Source organism: Hydra vulgaris, chromosome 12 (assembly GCF_038396675.1).
Source record: "Hydra vulgaris chromosome 12, alternate assembly HydraT2T_AEP".
NCBI classification, from domain to species: Eukaryota; Metazoa; Cnidaria; class Hydrozoa; order Anthoathecata; family Hydridae; genus Hydra; species Hydra vulgaris.
Window position 1 is genome coordinate 74,677,501 of NC_088931.1, and position 20,727 is coordinate 74,698,227.

The 20,727-nt window shown below is 28.1% G+C and overlaps 2 protein-coding genes across 2 annotated transcripts in view; both read right to left on the reverse strand.

Annotated features, from left to right (window-relative positions):
- Positions 1-20,727, reverse strand: part of LOC100206129 (BSD domain-containing protein 1) — a 65,776-nt gene that overhangs the window by 14,814 nt on the left and 30,235 nt on the right. Inside the window, exons 4-7 of the mRNA XM_065814419.1 lie at positions 14,005-14,038; positions 7,637-7,755; positions 4,935-4,989; positions 2,422-2,528 (exon numbers count right to left, since the gene is read on the reverse strand). Of these exons, the coding sequence (XP_065670491.1) occupies positions 2,422-2,528; positions 4,935-4,989; positions 7,637-7,755; positions 14,005-14,038 (315 nt within the window). The remainder of the gene's footprint in view (positions 1-2,421; positions 2,529-4,934; positions 4,990-7,636; positions 7,756-14,004; positions 14,039-20,727) is intronic.
- On the reverse strand, positions 17,984-19,957 carry LOC136089128 (uncharacterized). Its single transcript, XM_065814852.1, has 4 exons — positions 19,940-19,957; positions 19,070-19,873; positions 18,709-18,984; positions 17,984-18,628 (listed from the first exon to the last, which is right to left on the reverse strand). Exons 1-3 carry the CDS (start codon positions 19,955-19,957, stop codon positions 18,793-18,795), a joined length of 1,014 nt encoding a protein of 337 aa, XP_065670924.1. The 3' UTR covers positions 17,984-18,628; positions 18,709-18,792.

A 20,727-nucleotide genomic window follows, 5' to 3' on the forward strand; every position in this document is an offset into this window, starting at 1 on the left:
AAGAACAGCATTTTTGGGAGCTATTGCGAAGGAAGGAGGTGCTTCCTGTAGTAGTGTTACACTATCAAAGACAAGTTCCTATAATGCCAGTAAATATAATTGCCAAGACATTGCAAAAAACATCAAATCTGACTTTAACAAGCCGGACTTTCTAACAATTCATTGAGATGGAAAAATTATTGAAGGGGATGGGGAATGATTGGCAGTTTTAGTTGCAGGTGCACCAAATTATGTAGAAGGAAAGTTGCTGGGCATTCCAAAAATCATGAATAGGACAGGATTAGTCCAAGCAGAGACAAGCTTTGATCTCATTAAAGACTGGGAGTTGAACAAATCTATCATTGGTATGGTATTTGATACCACAGCTTTCAATTCAGGATGGAAAAATGGAGCTTCTGCCATTCTAGAAAAAAAGTTAATTCTAAGCTGTTTTATTTACCATGTCGCCACCATATCTTTGAGATTATTTTGTCGTCCATATGGAAACACCTGTTTGGTCCAACAACAGGCCCGACCAATATAGAATTTCTAAAATTAAAGAACTCTTGGGACACAATCCCTCAAAAGAATGACAATTTTAAATTGCTAAACGTAAATGAACGTTCATTGAAATCCATAAAAGAAGATATGATTAATTTTCTTAAACTGTCCCTCCAAGAACATACATTTACAAGCGATGATTATAGGGAATGCATTGGTGTCACGTTGTTACTCCTTGGTGAGAAAAATGTGAAAAAGGGAGAACAATGGCTTAAGCCAGGAGCTTTCCATCATGCTAGATGGATGGCAAACATTCTATATGCAGCTAAAATGTATGCATTCAGTGAGTACTTATGATAAAAATATGATTCAGAAACTGCATCAAACTTTTACATAGAATAAGCTTGTAAATAGGCATTGCCTATTTACAAGCTTATTCTATGCAAATGCTTTATTCTATGCAATTACAATGCTTATTCTATGCAAAAGTTTGGTTGACATCTTCAAACGCCATAGATGCTCCTTTTAACGACCTAGAGTTTTGGAAGAACATGCAAATATTTAAAAAATTGACCCAGGAGAAGCAGAAGCAGCTTTGTGAAGAAGTTGCACCCTTTGCCCTATTTTCAGGGTCTGTGTCTACCCATGAAAAAAAGAAAATTGCTTCAACAATTATATATATTATATAAATTATATATATATTATAAAAAGAAAATTGCTTCAATAATTATATATATATATATATATATATATATATATATATATATATATATATATATATATATATATATATATATATATATATATATACACATCTACTATAGCATATTTATGTGAGCACTGGCTTACTTTTTTTGCTTGTCTAAATCAAAACGGCTTTTTTAGAAAAAGAAGAAGAAAACAAAGAATAATGAATGAAAAGATTGCTGCCTCATCCCAAACCCTCAGTCGATGTAGCAGCCATTTGTCAGGCCATTTGTCATTCAATGTATATATTGAAGCCCATAGCAGCAAGTTACGTCAGTATGACGCCACATTGCTCACCTAAATCAGCAGTATAATATATATATATATATATATATATATATATATATATATATATATATATATATATATATATATATATATATATATATATTGCATTTTGCAAAAAAAGATTCCTATGGAAATAATGTCAATAAATAATCATAAGCCTCATTTAACTTTGGATCATGATTTAGATAATGGATCATGATCATGATTTTGTTACTTTTTAATAAATGGTACTAATGGTTTCTTAATGCAATGCTCCACGTAAAAACTTTGGTTTATTGTAAGATTGTAGGACTTACAGTCTAGTAACTGTAGGAGTTACAGTTCCTACAGTCTTGCAGTTAACCGCTCTTTACTCAGTGGATTGCATTAAGAAACCACAACTAACAAAAAGTAAAATCATAAAAATGACCAATACTAATTATAGCCTAACTTAGCTTCTTAGCAGTCAAAACAATAGTCATTTTTGGAGTAATTTCCATAAATTATGGTGACTAAAAATGACATCCTACCAAACATCACATTCTGAGATATTTGCCAAGTTATCATAAATGGTAGAAATAAAAGATTTTCTGAGTATTCCAAAATAAATAATCTATGTGAAGAACTAGAAGAAAAAAATCTAAACCAACTCCATAAACAGAATAAATACTTGCCTCAAGAAAAACCAAAATTATCTTATAAAAGACCTAGCTTAGTCAACTTGTTTTTAGATTGGAAAAATTAGAATTAACAGACCAATCAAAGTAATTTATTACTAACCCTAATGAAAGAATAAATTCTACCTGCAAAGACATTTCTGTTTAACTTTTAGCTTAAAAAAATTAGGAAGTAATGTCAACTTATATATTTCACAGATTTATATTGAAGACCTAAAGTTAAAAAATAAAAATTATTAAATAAAATTACCAATTGAGTATATATAGCTCTGACACTTGAGTTATGTATCAATAACTCTGACATTTCTGATTTGTGATTATCCAGGTTAAATGTATCGAGCCATTCCAAAAATAAACCTTCAAATATTAAAAAATAATGTAATATGATGTCATATAAGTTATGAAAAAACTTTAAAATGATCCATAATATGCTTTTGTAATTATGCAAGAAATTTAATTCGTAAAGTGACAAAAAATTTTTGCACTATGGTCTTGAATAAATCACTCCACTCACAGACAGAAGTTTAAACAAGAAAGCCTTTTAATAAAATAAACAAAATAAATTTCTCCATTATTCATTATTAGCTCTCCATTATTAGAAAAAAAAGTTTTTTTTAAATAAAACTATACTATAGATGCACTCTATTTAAATAATGTAAAAATAAAAGTAAAGATAAAACATAAAAATAAGTAAGAAATTATTTAACTTGAATATCAATTCTTTATATCATTATTTTTGTTCACTAATTCTTAGATTTTCGTTAACTTAAAAGAATTAAGAAGTCAGTTATATTAACTATTTTAATGATAAACAATTCCAGAAAACAATGTTTAAAAACAGTCGTATTGATTACACAAACCAACACAAAAAAAATTGCATTAATTTTGACACTTGTTTTTCTATAGGCTGAATTCAAGTGTGACATATTTTTATAGCAAGCTACACATTCTTTGCAACAGATTTTTTTTACTATGCAAAATTTAGGCAGTTTTTTGTGAGAAATTTTCATAACGAAGATTTAAAACTTACTTAGAAAAAGACAATATCATTTATTGATAAATACTCAATTGGAAAGGAACTTTCACTTTGTAAAAATGTACTAAAATGTTTACTTAAAAAAAAGCATTTTGCTTTTACAAAGCCTTTTTTTAAGATTGTGTTAAAAAATGTCAACATTTCAATGCTAATGATATGATAGCTTTTCAATATTATTTATATTGTTTCATTATTTTATTTGTTCCCTATATTTGAAATTTAAATTTTTAATATTTTTCACAGAGTTAATTGAATCTAAATTGATTGCATCTTGTTGGAAAATGTTCCGATCATAAGATTGTGAAGAAGATGTGTCTGATTGTTTCATTCTTTGAACATTTGTTTTCTCTAATTTTAGTTATTGCAAAGTTTTAATGCATTTTTAATGTGAGATTTATAGTTTAAGTCAATTATTATGGTAACACCAAAGTTTTGCTTTACTTAATGCGTTTTTAATGTGAGATTTGTGGTTTAAGCCAATTATTATGGTAATACTATATAGATTTGCTTTACTTAATGCGTTTTTAATGTGAGATTTATAGTTTAAGTTAACTATTATGGGAATACCAAGAAAAATTTCTGATTGAGTTTTTAATAGCATAAAATTATTTAGTTTATAATCACATTTTTAATTAATTGCTCCAACATTCTTAATAACAAAAGAATGCATTTGAGGCTTCTTATTTCACTATTGACAGCCTCCATGGAAATTCCCAACTTTGATAGGAGATCTGAAATATACCATGTCAGAACACAGAGAAAACAATTTTAAAACAAAATGAAAGTTAAAGTTTACAAATGTTTCCTTCTCTTGTTATAAAGTAGAAAATATTTTTAAAACTAGAGGCTTTTAATGGTTCTGCAGCTTGCTAAAAAAGTCATAAAACATGAATGTAGTCATTCAGCTCTGTCTGACCAAAAGCTAATGCCAATTTTAAATATTTAGCATGGAGAAATCATTTAAAACTGAAACTAATTCTTAAGATTTTGTATCTGGCATGTTTTATTTATCTTTTGATAACCTTTTTATATTTTGAATTGATCTAAAAACAGACAAACTATTTTCGCTTCTTCACTTTACCAATGACATTTTTATAAACAAGACCTAAAAAATCAGTTTTTAAAGTGAGTAACTAGTTTTTTGCCACATCAACCTTCAACAGAAACATCAACCTTCAACAGAAACATCAACCTTCAACAGAAACATCAAACTTTAACAGAAACATCAACCTTCAACAGAAACATCAACCTTCAACAGAAACATCAACCTTCAACAGAAACATCAACCTTCAACAGAAACATCAACCTTCAACAGAAACATCAACCTTCAACAGAAACATCAACCTTCAACAGAAACATCAACCTTCAGCAGAAACATCAACCTTCAACAGATTTTTTTGTCTCAAAGACTTACTTTACAAATATGGTAAAAAATATATGAGGTCCACTTCTTTTCATCATTTTTAGAGGAAGAACTATGGTCATTTTTAGGTGAAGAAACTGATTTTTTTGTTTGAACTAAGCTTTCAAGAGGAAAAAACTTTAAATTTTTAGAGGAAAAAACTTTTTTTTTGCTCTTTTTCAGAAATAAACAGATCTCAAAAAAGAAAAAAAAAGTTTAAACTTTAATTAAAACATGATATCAAACCAACAAAAGTGTTAAAGTTTTTTGAAAATGTTGTTGTTATGATATGAAAAATAAACTTTACATAAATATAAGATAATACCATCAGGTTCATTACAGTATGTTCCTTGATCTAATTGGATAGATTGGAGGATTTCCTAAAAAAATGTAAAATATCTTAAAACAAATAAATAATTAAAAACTTCTCACTAATCATTAAACTTTAAACTAAACTTTTTTCGAAAAAAAATTTATTTTTACAGGTTGGGCGCTGTATCCTCCTCCATTAAAGCCATCTCTGGCAACCTTATATATATATATATATATATATATATATATATATATATATATATATATATATATATATATATATATATATATATATATATATATATATATATATATATATATATATGAAATGGCGTTCTATCAGAAATGGCGTTCTATCGCACTTCTTTAGGCTTTATAGGACATGTCCACTAAACTTAAGTATTTATCAGGCATATTGTCCAGAACAAAAATGTTCTTTATTTCAAACCCTGTATATATATATATGTATATGTGTATATATATATATATATATATATATATATATACATATATATATATATATATATATATGTATATATATATATATATATATATATATATATATATATATATATATATATATATATATATATACCACATTACCTGAGGGTTTGAGTTAAGGCACCGATAAGATTTTTCATTATTCTTTGTTTAGAATAATGTCAGTTTAAAAGCCAGTAAATGTACATCTATATGCCCTTTAGCATAAATATACATAAATTTTTGTGTATGTATATTATACATGTTACCACTAGTTTTTATCTAAATTTACCTGGGTTATAATAAATTATTATTTTCTAAATTTTTAAAAATTATTATCAACATAATAATACCTATTCATTACACTAAATGCCTCTTTAATTAAATCATTCCAATTTAACTAGACAATCAAATAAAAGACTTTTAAAATTTTAAAACACTAAGTTACAAAATAAACACTTAAATGATAATTATAAATTATAATTATAAAAAAGAATTATAAATAATAAATGTACAATCATTATAACTTTAAAACAATTTTTATATCATTTTTTAGTAGTAGTATTTTTGCTAGACATCTTTTTTATTTCAAATAAAATTTATAACTCATTTTATTATTTAAAACTTTTTTTTATTTATTAACTGTTGCTTAAACACACAATATATATTACACATGAATGTTATTTATTAACACAATAACAATATGTATCACACATAACTGTTATTACTAGGGTACACTCAACCAAATACTCAATCAAATACACTCAACCAAAGAATACAACTTTCTTAAATTTCCTATACAACATAATTTAACTGATGTTATGTCTTCACCTAAGCTGAATACAAAACTTGTTCCTAATGACAATATACTGGGCATCACTATCCGAGTACCAAACAGTCATTACATGATTCAAAAGATAGGTACCTTATAAAACTATGCAGAATTTAAAATACACAAGAAATCTTTACCTACAATAACAAACCTATAAAAACTGTAGATGTGTTTTTGCGTGATGAAAACTTGCAAAAAAGCACAGTTTTCATCATGCAATGTTGAATTTTGCATAATAATTAGTATTTATACATTATTTATGTTTTACTGTTTTTTATTTTAATATTATCTTTGTCTTTTGTTCTATCTCAAACTAAGCATAATATTTGAAATTTAGGACTAAAGAATTCACTAACCTTTTATGAAGAATAACATGAAAAATTTCAAATGTTAAAAACAGTTTGATGTTTTTAACATTTTTTGATTCACAAAATTATTTAAAAATTACTGAACATAAAAACTTAAACTTATTTGAAAATAGATATTTGATATTTAATATTTGAAAATTGATAAATGTGATTTTTATTTTTTTATTATTAAAATAAAAATTAAACAAAAAATAGAACTAGATCCTATTCATATTTTTCTAAGTTATAAAAATTAGCTTTTATACATAAAGGGAAAGCATATCGATTTCAAAAAAAAACTGATCAAAGAACATACATATTTGGAAAAAAAACTCATCAAAAATTTTATTAAGAAAAATTTTTAAAAGGAAAAAAAGGAACAATTAAAAAAAAGAAAAAAAGGAATAATGCCAAAATTGCATCATAAGAATTAAGCCAAACAAGTAGGTGAGAAATAGCTTAAAAATAATTATTTTAAAAATCTAGCTAATGAAAATCATAAGAAACAATTTTAGTTTGGTTTGTTAAAATTGTCAGAAATTTGCTCAAATTAATAGAAAACATGTTTCATGGCCTTAACTTTTATGAAATTAAGAAGTAGAAAAAAACTCTTATATTATTTAGTGTGGGGATTATAGCTACACTCATGACAATGTTTACAAAATTTATCTCCAACAGTGGTGTAACCTCAGGTTTTTGTCTGGTCACTTTTCATGCAACTAAAATATTTCCCAAGCCTTACTTGAGTTATGATTAACAGTAGTCCGGTATTTAAAATTTTGTGTAACTTGAGTAAAATAAATGATTATTTTGTTCATCATTTCATTCTGATTTAAAAATAATTCCTTCAATGAGGTTTCAAAAAAAGTATTTTTCTTCCATTTTAAAATAATACAAAACTCTAGTTTTTAAAATAGTTCCTAGATTTTTTGCCCAAAATATGTCCCAAAAAAAAATTTCAAAACATACTTTTCGCACATTCAGCATTTCAAGACAATTCTTTTCTTTCATTTCAAAACAGGCTACTCAAAAATAATTGTATAAAATATTACTTACTTGTTTTCTGCTATAATTTTCTAAAGAGAAAGAATCTGATAATATTATAATTTCATCATTTGTATCATCCGGTTGTGAAGTTATCAAGTCAGACACTGTGTGAAGAAATTTTGATATTCCTATAAACAATAGATAAGAAAACTTATATATATATATATATATATATATATATATATATATATATATATATATATATATATATATATATATATATATATATATATATATACACACATATATATATACACACATATATATATATATATATATATATATATATATATATATATATATATATATATATATATATATATATATATATATATATATATATATATATATATACACACATATATATATACACACTAGGGATATGACTTTTTTGCAACCTACTAGGCCTGTATCGTAATTCAATGAACTTTTATGTAAAAAGAACGAATAGATGTTTCATTTTGACATATTTTGAAAAAAGGTCACCCCAAAACCAAAAAATCGAATTTTCAATAGGTACACTTTTGTACAGTAAATGAATATTAAAGGCTGAAGATGTTGTAAGAGTCATACTCCTGTTGTTATTTTATTTATTTATGCAACATGTACTGTGATATAACAAAAAACATTATGTGATATATAATTATACAAGTATTACAAAATTAACAGTATCAAAGCGTCTAGTACAACAATATACATAACTGTCTGTGTCTATAGGCCTACTGTGTTTAGTACATGGGTCACATGATGCTCACGTCTCATAAAGAGTCTAGCGCTTATTACTTAGAATGAATCGAAGTTGCAGTTTGTCTTTCTTTCTGCAGGAAGCATACAGGTCTTGCATCACCTTGATTGCACGTTCAGCTATCTGATTACTTTGTGGTATGTTGATGACGGATGGCTCTTTCTTCCAGTGATTTTTGAATGACTGCAATGCCTTTTTGTAAGGCTTCAATACATCAGATAAATTCTTGAAGTCATTGTCATTGTACTTTTGACTACTAAACCAATGTTCTGCCCACTCATATGAAATGAACCTGCAAACCTTCTCCAAATTCTTTCTCGCTTCAGGCATAAGAATGAACGCCAGAATGGCGAGAATGGCTCTTGAGTTCCATCTGGCATTGCTCATATTAGGAATGTTCTGAAAGTGAATCAGAGGGAAGTTTCTTTGTTCTTCATAGAACCTAAACACTCTTGTTAAATGGTACAAAAACTTCATATCGTCTCTCCACCCTGATTTATCAAGAATTTCTACAGTTCCATTCACAAACTTATCCTTCAGTTCATCATACTTATTCAACAGTTCAGACACAAATGGGTATTCAATGTTTGGAGATTTGGTATCACCCCCAAGTTCTTCGTCCATCACCAGACGGAGAATCCTGTCTAGTACGTGATGCTGACAACCGATAAATTGTGGTATTGTGACACCCTTTAATTTAAACATACGTTGCAACTTCACAACAACTCCATTTCTCTTCCCAGTATTGACGTTTGTTGTATCAGTAATGATCATCTTAATTGAATTCCACAAATTGTATTCATCAATAAGTTTGGCAATTTTTTCAGCAACAGTTTCAGCTTTGCCATCTTTTAAACGCAGTGCATCAAGTTTCACGTCAGTTCTTTCATTCTGAAGTACAACTACCTTATATTCCTTATCATCTATTCGTTTGCCGTCAAAGTGTAAGGACCACTGTTCCATTTTAAGTTGTTGTATCATTTCTTTTTTTAATTTACCTGCCTCTTTGAATATGGACTTGTAAATTGCTGATTGACTTGGAGTTGGAATATCAATACCTTGTTGTGATAATACATTGCATATTTTAGCAGCTTTCTTTGTGGAAACTCCACTTGATGTAACCATACTTACAGCAAATTTACTTTTGTAGTGCTTTCTAGTTTTTTTCTGAGTGTCCTCATCATCGTCTTTATCACCGTCGTCGTCTTCATCATCTTCACTCTTACTTTTGCAGTTTTCAGATTCAGTACCACTGTCTGTGGTAGACAGGACTTGTGATGTGGAAGGTATTGCTGTTCCAGACTGGACTTTCCTTCTCTTGGAAGGGTGAATGGTTTCTTTACTTGCCACTTGTCCTGTTGAGTACCCCACCTGTCCTTTACTTTCTTTTTGTAGGTGGTATAGACGTTTATCTTCCGAGGATAACCACTGGCCATTCACTTTCGTGATGTCAAATAATGCATTGAGAACATCATATTTTCCACGCTTGACACATTCATCATAGACCTTCAGCACCTTCATAAGCTTTGCTCTTATCACTTGATCAGACACACGTGGAAAATTCAGTTTATTGTCCCACAATTTTGTAATTTCCTTAGAAATTTGGTCTATTCGTTCTTTTCTTCCTTTAACATATGCTCCGAGAAACTGGTATCTTCCTACGATCTGCAATTGAAGTGGTATTCTGGATTTTTCATCGAGTGAATGTTCTTCTACAGCCACGCTTCCTCTTCTTCTGTGTGACTCTTGAAATCTCACCAAATTTTTAGTCCAAGTCTTCTTGTTCTTTGTTACTGTGGTATGACTTTTCTTGTGAGACATCATATAATATTGTTACGACTTTACGGATAGCTGAGCGTAAATATCCGTTTAATAAAGTCGTTTAATTAATAAAATACTTTAACTGTATAGTAATCCAATTATAGTTCGATAATCCAGTCAATGTTGATAACAGTTCGATAATCCAGTCCGTATCCTAACGATAATGCTACAACTACTTATACTTCGTACACTTACAGCGTCTTTAGTTCGCTACAGTAGTTCCTTATTAGCTCAGTTACACGCAGAGTACTTCATACAACTATTCACATTATCAACACTGAGCTCTGACAGCAGCTCGCTTATATAATTATTTGGAGCTTCCAGTATGTTCTACTAAGTTCTATAATCTTCTACAGTCTGTTACAGTCGTCTATATCACCGTGGTAACACAATGACGTCATCACATAACAATTCCAAGTATTTGCCGGCACACGGCCGTTTCGTTGCCATGGTAACGTGTGGCGTTATATTTATAAATTCATAACAAAATAATGAAATAAATAGAATTAAGCTGAGAATTAAGCTTAAGATTAAAACATCGGTCAAAAATGAATGTATAAAAATGGTAAATCAAATTTTTATTTTGGGGGTGACCTTTTTTTGTTGCAGAAAGCTATTTGGGCCTTTTTTCATGATTTTAGGTAAAAGTTCATCGATTTATGATACAGGAAACATTTTATTTGAAAAAAAATTAAAAAGTCATATCCCTAATACACACATATATATATATATATATATATATATATATATATATATATATATATATATATATATATATATATACAGCTTATATATATATATATACAGCTTATATATATATATATACAGCTTATATATATATATATACAGCTTATATATATATATATACAGCTTTGGCCAAAAGTTTGGAACACCCTTGCATTTTAGGCGTTTTAGCCATTTTTGGCGGTTATAGACTATGCCGCAATGACTAATTTGCACTAATTAGTGTCAGTTGTTGAAATATAGAAGACAAGCTACAGAATGAGCGTTGTTTCCAATTTAACGCTTGAATACAAAGTTATTTATAGCTTATACAATCAATGTACCATTGATTTCAGTATCAGCCGTTGTTCATTATGAGAGACACACAACCAATCATGTGTAAAGCTATAAATTTCTTATGCAGTGTCTGACTTGTTTACGTTCTTAGATTGATTCACGTGCATGTGTAGACGTCTGCTAACACGCTTTACAGGTTAGAAATTTCTATTTTTGGACTCTAAAAACAACTTTATTTTACGTCCATTCTTTGGAATCATTTCAAACAGGTAGAAATTATAAATTATATTTTAGAAGGAGAAAGGTTGATTTTTATGTTCAATTTACCTTGTTTTACTTAGTAGTTAATTAAATATTAGTAAATATTAGCAATTCACGATTTTGTTGTGGGTGTGTTTGCAGATATTCGGACCCATAATCTTCTAATGGCATGTGGAAAGGAGTTGTCAGTCGCGAAACGTGCGCAAATTATGGTGCTCCACCAGCAAAACTTCTCTAAAAAGAAATTTTGCTGGTGGAGCACCATAATCCTCAGCTATATCATCATCCATGTCGGACCCACCAAGTTCCCGAACAATCAGGAGGCGATTGGTAAACGATTTCAATCTCCGGTGCTATCGTGCTGAAAAAAAAGCCAAGTTGACTGCTAAATATCAAAGACTGATTGGCCTTCTGCAGGAAGTACCTACACTGGGTGGCAGAAAACTGGAGGAACGTGATGTTTTCAGACGAAGCTACCTTCACTCATTTTCAATCAAAGTCATGTCGTGTTAGGAGACCACCAAATCAACGTTTCAATGCCAGATATGTAACACCAACAGATATGTAAAAAAGTCACCTACAGTCATGGTTCCGCCAAGCTTTAGCGTTGTGGGCAGAGGAGGTATCTGGTTCATGCCACGAAGTACAATGATCGATGGTCAGGTTTACCTTAGTATCCTACAAGAGAAACTTCCCCATCATATGGGGATACTCAATTGCACCACATTTCAGCATGGCGCTCCCTGCCATCAAAAAAGGGCAGTGAGTAGTTGGCTTCGGGATTCTGGGATTGAGGTCTTAGGTCCATGGCTTGGATTAAGCCCAGACCTCAATCCCATTGAAAATATGTGGACCTTAAATAATTAAAAGGTTGGTGAGCAAGCACCGACGTCAGAAAAGGATCTAATAGAGGTTATAAAGCGTGTATGGGTGACAGAAGTGAGTCAGCAGTATTGTGAGAATTTGTTGACCTCGATGCCCAGGTGTATGGAAGCTGTTCTGAAGAATCGAGGACAATATGCAAAATACTAACTGTGGATTTTTAATGACCTACTGACTGTAGATTAATTTCGTATTGTTATGGTAGTTATATAAAATGTGACCCATCTGACCAAAACCAGTCACATTTATAAAATTTTAAGTTTTGAGTGTGATACATATTTGAAAAGGTATAATATTCTGCTTTAAAATGATGCAAAAATTATTGCTCTAGCTTGACCCTAGCCAAAGTTATGAGCAAAAATGTAACATCTATATTAAAATTTTAAAACTGAAAAAAATGCGTTTAAAGGTTTGATGTCATATAAAATAGAAAACTCCTTAGCAACCATGCATGGATTTTGTTCTAATTTGGCACACATCTACTGTAATACATTTGCAACAAGTCCTGAAAAAATTATTACTGTAGCTTGATTACTTTTTAAATTATAACACTTTTAGTACATCGAGAAAATTAAATTATTATCAATTTTTTAATTTTTATATTTTTAAATCTATTGACAATATTTAAAGCAAAAAAAATACCTAAATGTTGTTTATAAAAAATTTCATGTGCTGGTTTAAAAGCATAACAGAGTAAAAAGTGAAGAGTTAAAACAAAAATGTGTGAATATTACCATTGAATAGCTAAAGAGGTCAGCTTTCTAACCATACCAAAATGTCAAGGTTATTATTGCGCTAGGCAGTCATGTTTATTACTGAAAGTGGACCAATTTAATGAGTAATCACAGAAATTTTAAGACAATAGCCAAATCACCTAACTAACCATCAAAAAATTATTTTTTATTAAAAGTTAAGTTTGAATAGCAAAGAAAAGTTAATTATGTAAACAATTATGCAAAAAAATAAATAATGATAAAAATTGAATTTTTGAGATGTTTTGATGGTTTTTTCAATATAACATAAGGCGACATTCAACTGGTTTTGGTCAGATGCGTCACAAATATATGTTGCTATGTTATTACACAAAATGTGTCGTTTCCTTCAAAAATGCAAGGGTGTTCCAAACTTTTGGCCAAAGCTGTATATATATATATATATATATATATATATATATATATATATATATATATATATATATATATATATATATATATATATATATATATATATATATATATATATATACAACTACACTGAACCTCACCAAGGCTGATTTTACTAATCATCTTTCAAATTAACTTTTGAAAAATTGAAAAAGAAATGCAAAACTATTTAAAAAAAACTTTTTGATAATAAATGCTTACTTTATATAATATAGCGAAAACTTTATTAATTCTAATTTTTTATAAAGAAATTTGTATAATTTATTTTTAAAAAATTATTCAATTTAGTTCAGAAACTTTGTATAATTTAATTTAAGCTTCAGTTCATAGTTAACTTTAGAAATCAGTGTATGGTAAAAAAAAAAACAATGATCATAGCTAACTATAGAAATCAGTATAAAAAGCTAAAATAGTAGTGTTGGGTGTAAAATGCTATAAAAGTAGTGTAGGTTAGGGTTTAAAAGGATTAATAAAATAATTTTCACCTTTTTTGACAACTGCAGATGTTGAAGGTTGCTCCTTAAAAATAATTTAAGTTTAAAAATACTTATTAAAAAATCAATTATACAAATATGATCATAAAAATGTCTAAATTTTTTTTTGAAAAAAAAATGAAAACAAATGAAAACAAAGCTTTTAATTCATACATATATATATATATATATATATATATATATATATATATATATATATATATATATATATATATATATATATATATATATATATCTTTTAAAATCATATTTTTGTTATACAATAATTTCATATTTGTTGAATTTAATTAAGACGGCAGCGTATAAACTTTTTGTTTTAAATATAGTTTGATGTTATTATATATTTACAAATTTCGGTGACCTATAGCGGTCAGCATCATCAGGTGTAAACACAGGTGTTACACCTGATGATGCTGACCGCTATAGGTCAGCGAAATATTGTAAATATATAATAACACCAAAATATATTTAAAACAAAAAGTTTATACGCTGCCGTCTTAATTAAACTCAACAAATATATATATATATATATAAAAAATATATATATATATGTATATATATATATAATATATATATGTATATATATATATATATATATATATATATATATATATATATATATATATATATATATATATATATATATATCATTGGCCATAAATTGGAGCTCACTATTTTATTTTTTTTTAAATCCTGTTTGATTGAAATTATTTTAAAAACTATTATACTTTTTCAATATTTTATTAGTATTAAATAATAAGTATCATATTTACTGTTTAACTGACATGTAGTTTCCTTAAAATTTATTTTGTACTCCTAATTATAAATAATTTGATAACAACTACTATAAAATTTTTATTTTTTATGTTGGTCAAAAGTTAAGGCTCACTGCTTTATTTTTAAAATTTAAGTAATATATTTATGATTTTTTTCAATAATTTTGATTTTATTATTATCCGCATTTATTATTTCTGATATTTTTTTGTTTTTTGTTTTAAATAGTACTAATAAAAACACAAATAAATGAAATAATAAAAAAGTTACAAAATAAGCGAAGAAATACAGCATGAAACTCCAAAATCACGATCGAGAATTTCTGAAAAAACATGTTACGAATCAATTTTTGTTCGAAACCAAGAACTATCTCATCGTCAAATAGCAAATAAGTTAAATATTGCATATTCAATCGTTGCACGTATTTTAAAACGTTTTACTGTAACAGGTGACATTAAGGATCGGCAACAATCTGGTGGGTCAGCTGTAACAACACAAAGAGATGAACGTTTATTAATTCGTTTAATGAAACATGACAGAAAATTATCATCAAGCGCTCTCTGCCATAAATTAAAAAATACATCTGGAATAAAAGCGAGTTCAAGAACTGTTAGAAGAATTCTTTATAGAAATAATTATATGTAGCGATCTGCATGCAAGACTTTCAAAGGAACATCAAAAAGCAAGGATTGCATGGTGTAATCAACATAAAAATTGGTCTGATTGCAAGTGGCAAAATGTTATGTTCTCTGACGAAATGAATGTTGAGGTAGATATGCAAAAATGCCATGTTATGTTAAGGCAGGCCTTGTTAAGAAGCGTTACGCAGCTCGCATTTTGCTTGCGAAAAGGCGATTTGCCTACGCGTTCAGCAGTTTTGCGCTACGCAAAAACTTAAATCTTTTAGAATATTTAAATTATCTTTTGATTGTCGTTAACGTAACGTTTATTCAGAAGAAATAAAGTCGTAAGTAAAATAATTTAACCGCTATTGTAAACTAATAGATTTTTTGTTAAAGAAACAGCTTGTTTCATAATTTTTTTTGTTGTTGTTAAAAATTAGTTGGAAAAAATTAAGTGTTTTAAGTTTTATCTTAAGGAATTAAATATATAAATTCCTTTTAAATATAAAATTTATTTTTAGTCATAATAGTTTAAAAAATGCACGATTTATTTTGATGTAAATATTTTATTAATAAGATATTTTGTTTATTGTTAATTCAATAACGTAAAGTTTTAATGACGTTCGTTTAATTTATGAAAATAAATTATGATCACGAATATGTTATCGGTAACTGATAAACAACAACAAAAAACTCTTACTTGTTTAAAAACATTATTAAAATGAGTTCACAAATTAAATAAGAAAAAATTTATTAACAGTTAATAAAATAAACAAAAACCAACTGTAAAATGATAAGAAAATAAACAAACATTATTTTACGTTTCATGAAAAAAAAAATTTTTTCAAAATAAAATTTAGTTCATATTTGAAAAAAATAATAAAAATGATTTTTTAAATAAGAACTTAGATTATATTTGTAACTTTTGTTATAGTGAGAAAAAAACAAACTGTTTGTATAATTTTTAACGCGTTAATAAAATAACTTTAATTACAATGCGGTACTTGAAAAGACGCGAGTGACGCAATATAACTTCTAACGATGCAAAATATATTTGCTGAGTTGAGTTACTTAGAAATCCGTTACGGGTTTTCGCTACGCAGCGAAATCTCGTAACAAGGCCTGTAAGGCGATCAACTAAAGAGAAATTTTATTCGAATTGTACATTAAAACGAACTAAGCAAGGTAGTGGGAGTATAGGCATTTGGGCCTGCATGAATTATGCAGAACTTGGATGCTATTAATTATTTGAAGGTAGACATAATGCTGATAGATATATTGAAATTTTAGATAATTGCCTTTTTCCCTCAATTGATATATTTAAAGAAGAAAACAGTAATATCATATATCAACAAGATGGTGCGCCATGCCATAAATATGCAAAATATGCATAAAATGGTTTGTCGACAACCAAATATCGATAATGTTTTGGCCTGCTAACAGCCCTGATTTAAATTGTATAGAAAATCTATGGTCATGGTTAGATCATCATCTTGAAAAAATCGAAATTTTAAATGTTGAGCAATTAAAAATTGAAATAAGAAAACTGCTTGACAATGTGCCTAAAGAAATAACTCAAAATCTTGTAAATTCGATGCCAAAGAGAGTAAACCAATGCTTACATGAGAAAGGAGGTTCAACAAAATATTAGAATGCTATTTTTTATGGTTTTCCATTTGTAAATTGTTGTTCTTATATATTATTTGAAATATAACCTTAACTTTTGTCAAATCTTTTTTTCAAAATAATATAATATGTTTCATTATTTTTCATTTTTTGGTATCAAGACCATAATGTTGAAATTTATTTTTTTGATTTCCATAATGTATATAGATTTTACTTATATTATTAAAAAATAAAATATAAAAAATAAGTTTTGTTTTCAATTCATTTCATTTTGAATTAATGTTTTATAAAAAAAAAAAAAGCGTGCTCTAATTTATGGCCAATGATGTGTGTGTGTGTATATATATATATATATATATATATATATATATATATATATATATATATATATATATATATATATATATATATATATATATATATATATATATATATATATTAAGGTGTTCCAAAAAAATGACTTTTTTGAATTTCAACTAACATTGCTTCTCATAAGGTGCCCCAACCTTGATATTACTAATAATTTTTTTTTTTTTTTCATGATTAGATCACTCCATGACTTCCCTCAATGGGTCCAAAGGTCATTTTTTGCCCCTTTTTTGCCCATATTTCGGACTAACTGAGGGGAGTGTTACCATTATCCAAATTGATTTTTCTTTCTTTTTTTTTGTTGTTTTATCTTTTTGAAAGAAATTAAAGTATAATGTTAAGCTTAATTTTTTTTTACTTGAACAATGAAGATTAAAAAATTCAAAAAAAAAGGCATTTTTAAGCTTTTTTGCACTATATTAGTGTTCTGCTTGTTAACAAGATACTTTACTTATTAAGATATTTATATTTACGTAATAAAATCATATTTATGATTAGTTTCTTAAGTAATTAGTTGTCAAACATAGTTTATGCTTATAAATTTATTTTGTAAACAAAGAATTTTTTACATAATCATATTTTTTTTTAATTGTTCTTTCGCTCTTATATTTGTTTGATACAAGGAAGGTACTTTGTCTTTTATCCTCATTGTGCGATTTATTGATCAGTTCCTATTAAACAATATTTAAAAGTAATGAGCTTGTGAAATAAATTGAGATTTTTAACATAAACAGTAAGTACCAAACATAAAAAATAGATACCTGAACTAGTTTTATAGCCCTCTCACTACAGTCATTTACTACTTCAAGATTATTCACAAATTGTTTGAATTCTAGGTAATAGTCATTTAGATCCCATGTCTCAGATGGAGTCTTAAGCCACTGTACTTCAGCATTTGCATGGTTTAAGATATGAAAAATTAACCAACTCTGGTCAGTTATAAGCGGGATCAAACTTGGGGGAGTATCATCATCAAACATAAGGGAGTTCAGTATATTTAAATTAACTTGATGTCTCTCTATGGCATAAGTTGTTGGTCTTGGGGTTGAGTACAACTTCTTGGCAATGTCACTCCGTTCTTGTACATTTTTGTCAACAAGAGACATAACTAGAATATTTAGGTCTATGTACCAGGTGTGTCTCTTTAGAGACTCTATAACAGGTTTTGCCTGGACAGGATTGATTTTTGAGTATCTCACCATCTGCCAAAGAGCTTTCATATCCTAAAGATTTTTAGACTGTTAAATATTACACAAAATTTTCAAAGAAATGATTAAAAACTTTTAAAACATAGAACTGTCACCTGATATGGAGCAATAGCAGGAATTTCAGCCTTTATAAACCACTCAGTGTAAAATACAGCTGTGAAGAATGCCATATCATTTATTTATTTCTTCTCGAAATCTGTCAAGCTAGAAATGTTGTCTATAAGGAGATACATTTTCAAAAAGTATATTCCTTTTGCCATAAACCTGGCATGGTGTACAGGCCCAGGTTTTCTTAGTTTGTACTGTTCATCACCAGATAAAACCATTGTTGTCAATTCCACTAACTCTAGATAATCAGACCTACATCCATCCTAAAAAAAACTATTTATTTAGACACAAAACAGTACTAAACTTATTTTATTACAGAAAATTCAGTTTATTCAAAATTTTAAATACCTTTTTCATTGTTTTCATTCTAATAATATTTTGAGAGAAAGATAAGGCTTCCTTGAACTGTACTTGCAGCCAGCTATCAGAAATGTCTTCAATTTTTACTTTGTTTAACACAATGGAATTTTGATCAATTGAGTTCCATACATCTTTAAGCTTCTTAAATAATGGATTATCTGGGCCATTTGTTTTACTGCTAGGATAAATGTTCCAGCAGTGAATAATATGCCTTTCATAGATGTGATGCCTACATGCTAGGAGAAGTAGAGGTCTATTAAGCTCTGCAGCTAATCTAATGCACACACCCTTTTTACTACTAGTATTTACAGAAGATGTATCAAAAACGCATTCTTGTAATTTATCAAAAATATCAAATTGATGAAGAAGTTTTATGATTGTATTTTTCTGTGTTTCTCCAGTGCAAGAGTTCAAATGAGGAACCCCAAGAAGCTCACTCTGTCCATCTATTCTGATGGAAACAGCCAGTCTGTCAAGTTGATGTTCTATTCCGTTTGTAAACTCTTTAACTATTTTTCCATCAAAATGGAGAATAATTGGAAATGATGAAGATTTAACAAGTTCAGTAATGTGTTTTTTAATATTTTCTCCTTCTTTAGTTACAACTTCCTCTGCAACTCTAAACGCAGTTGAAGAAGATATTGCAAAATTAGTAACATCACCTCCTGAATTTGCAATAACACTTGCCACTATTGCAGTGTGTTGTCTAACTGAAAGTCCCTCACCTATTGCTGTGAGAGCTGTTTTTTTTCTAAATATTTTTTGGTAACAAAACAACAGAGGTAGATTGTTCTTTTTTTATATCTGCTACGTATTCACAGTCAGAATTATTATCACTGCTTGAAGAGTTGTCTAAACTATATAGATTGTTACCATTGTTTAGTTTACTTTCCATGTTTAACATAGAACACAATTTTTTGTGGGATCTCTTAATAGTGTATGTAAACCTTTCATCATTTGTTCCTATTCTTCCCATCCTATTTCCAAGTTGGTCAAAGATAAACGCAATATCTTCATTTTTGGCTTTGGATGTCCTTCTCCTGTCTTTCATAATATCTTCAATTAGTTCTTCTTTTTTTTTACTAATCCAAAAGCATTTTAATATTTATTCAAAAAATTCCTCATTCCTTTTTGTATCTGTTGGGCTGTTCCTTTTGCTATTCTTCTTTAACTTGTAATAGTTGTTCACCATTTTATCAATCTTCTTTCTTTAAAATGGAAAATTTATTCAATGTTTAAATTAAAGATAATAAATTTGTTGATACATTTTGAATTCATAATTTACCTGATATTTTCTAAGGTTATGATAGGGAATCCTGCAAGATTCCATGGCCTTACCAATTTAGACATTACACAACAGTCAGTTTGTGGAGGGCATCTGAGCTCAAATGAATTAATTTCGAAATGACACCTAATTAAAACCGTTTTCTTTACTTTGGGATTCAAGTCTCTTAGATAAAGGAAGTATTGCAGAACCTCTATGCCAGTAGGAAGTTTATAACATGAAAGATTTTCTATAACTTTCTTTACTAGAAATACTTCAGTCTTATTTCGAGTAAGCTTCAACTTCTTTTTTGGAGGCATTTTACTATTATGTAACTCTTTTTAAGTTAATTAGTTACTGAAAAGATAAATGTTAACCAAAA

Excerpts from the sequence above, each read along its gene's own strand:
- LOC136089128 (XM_065814852.1), bottom strand. Across the intron at positions 18,985-19,069 it reads GAATGAAAACAATGAAAAAG|GATGGATGTAGGTCTGATTA; the intron begins GTATTTAAAATT and ends AGTTTTTTTTAG.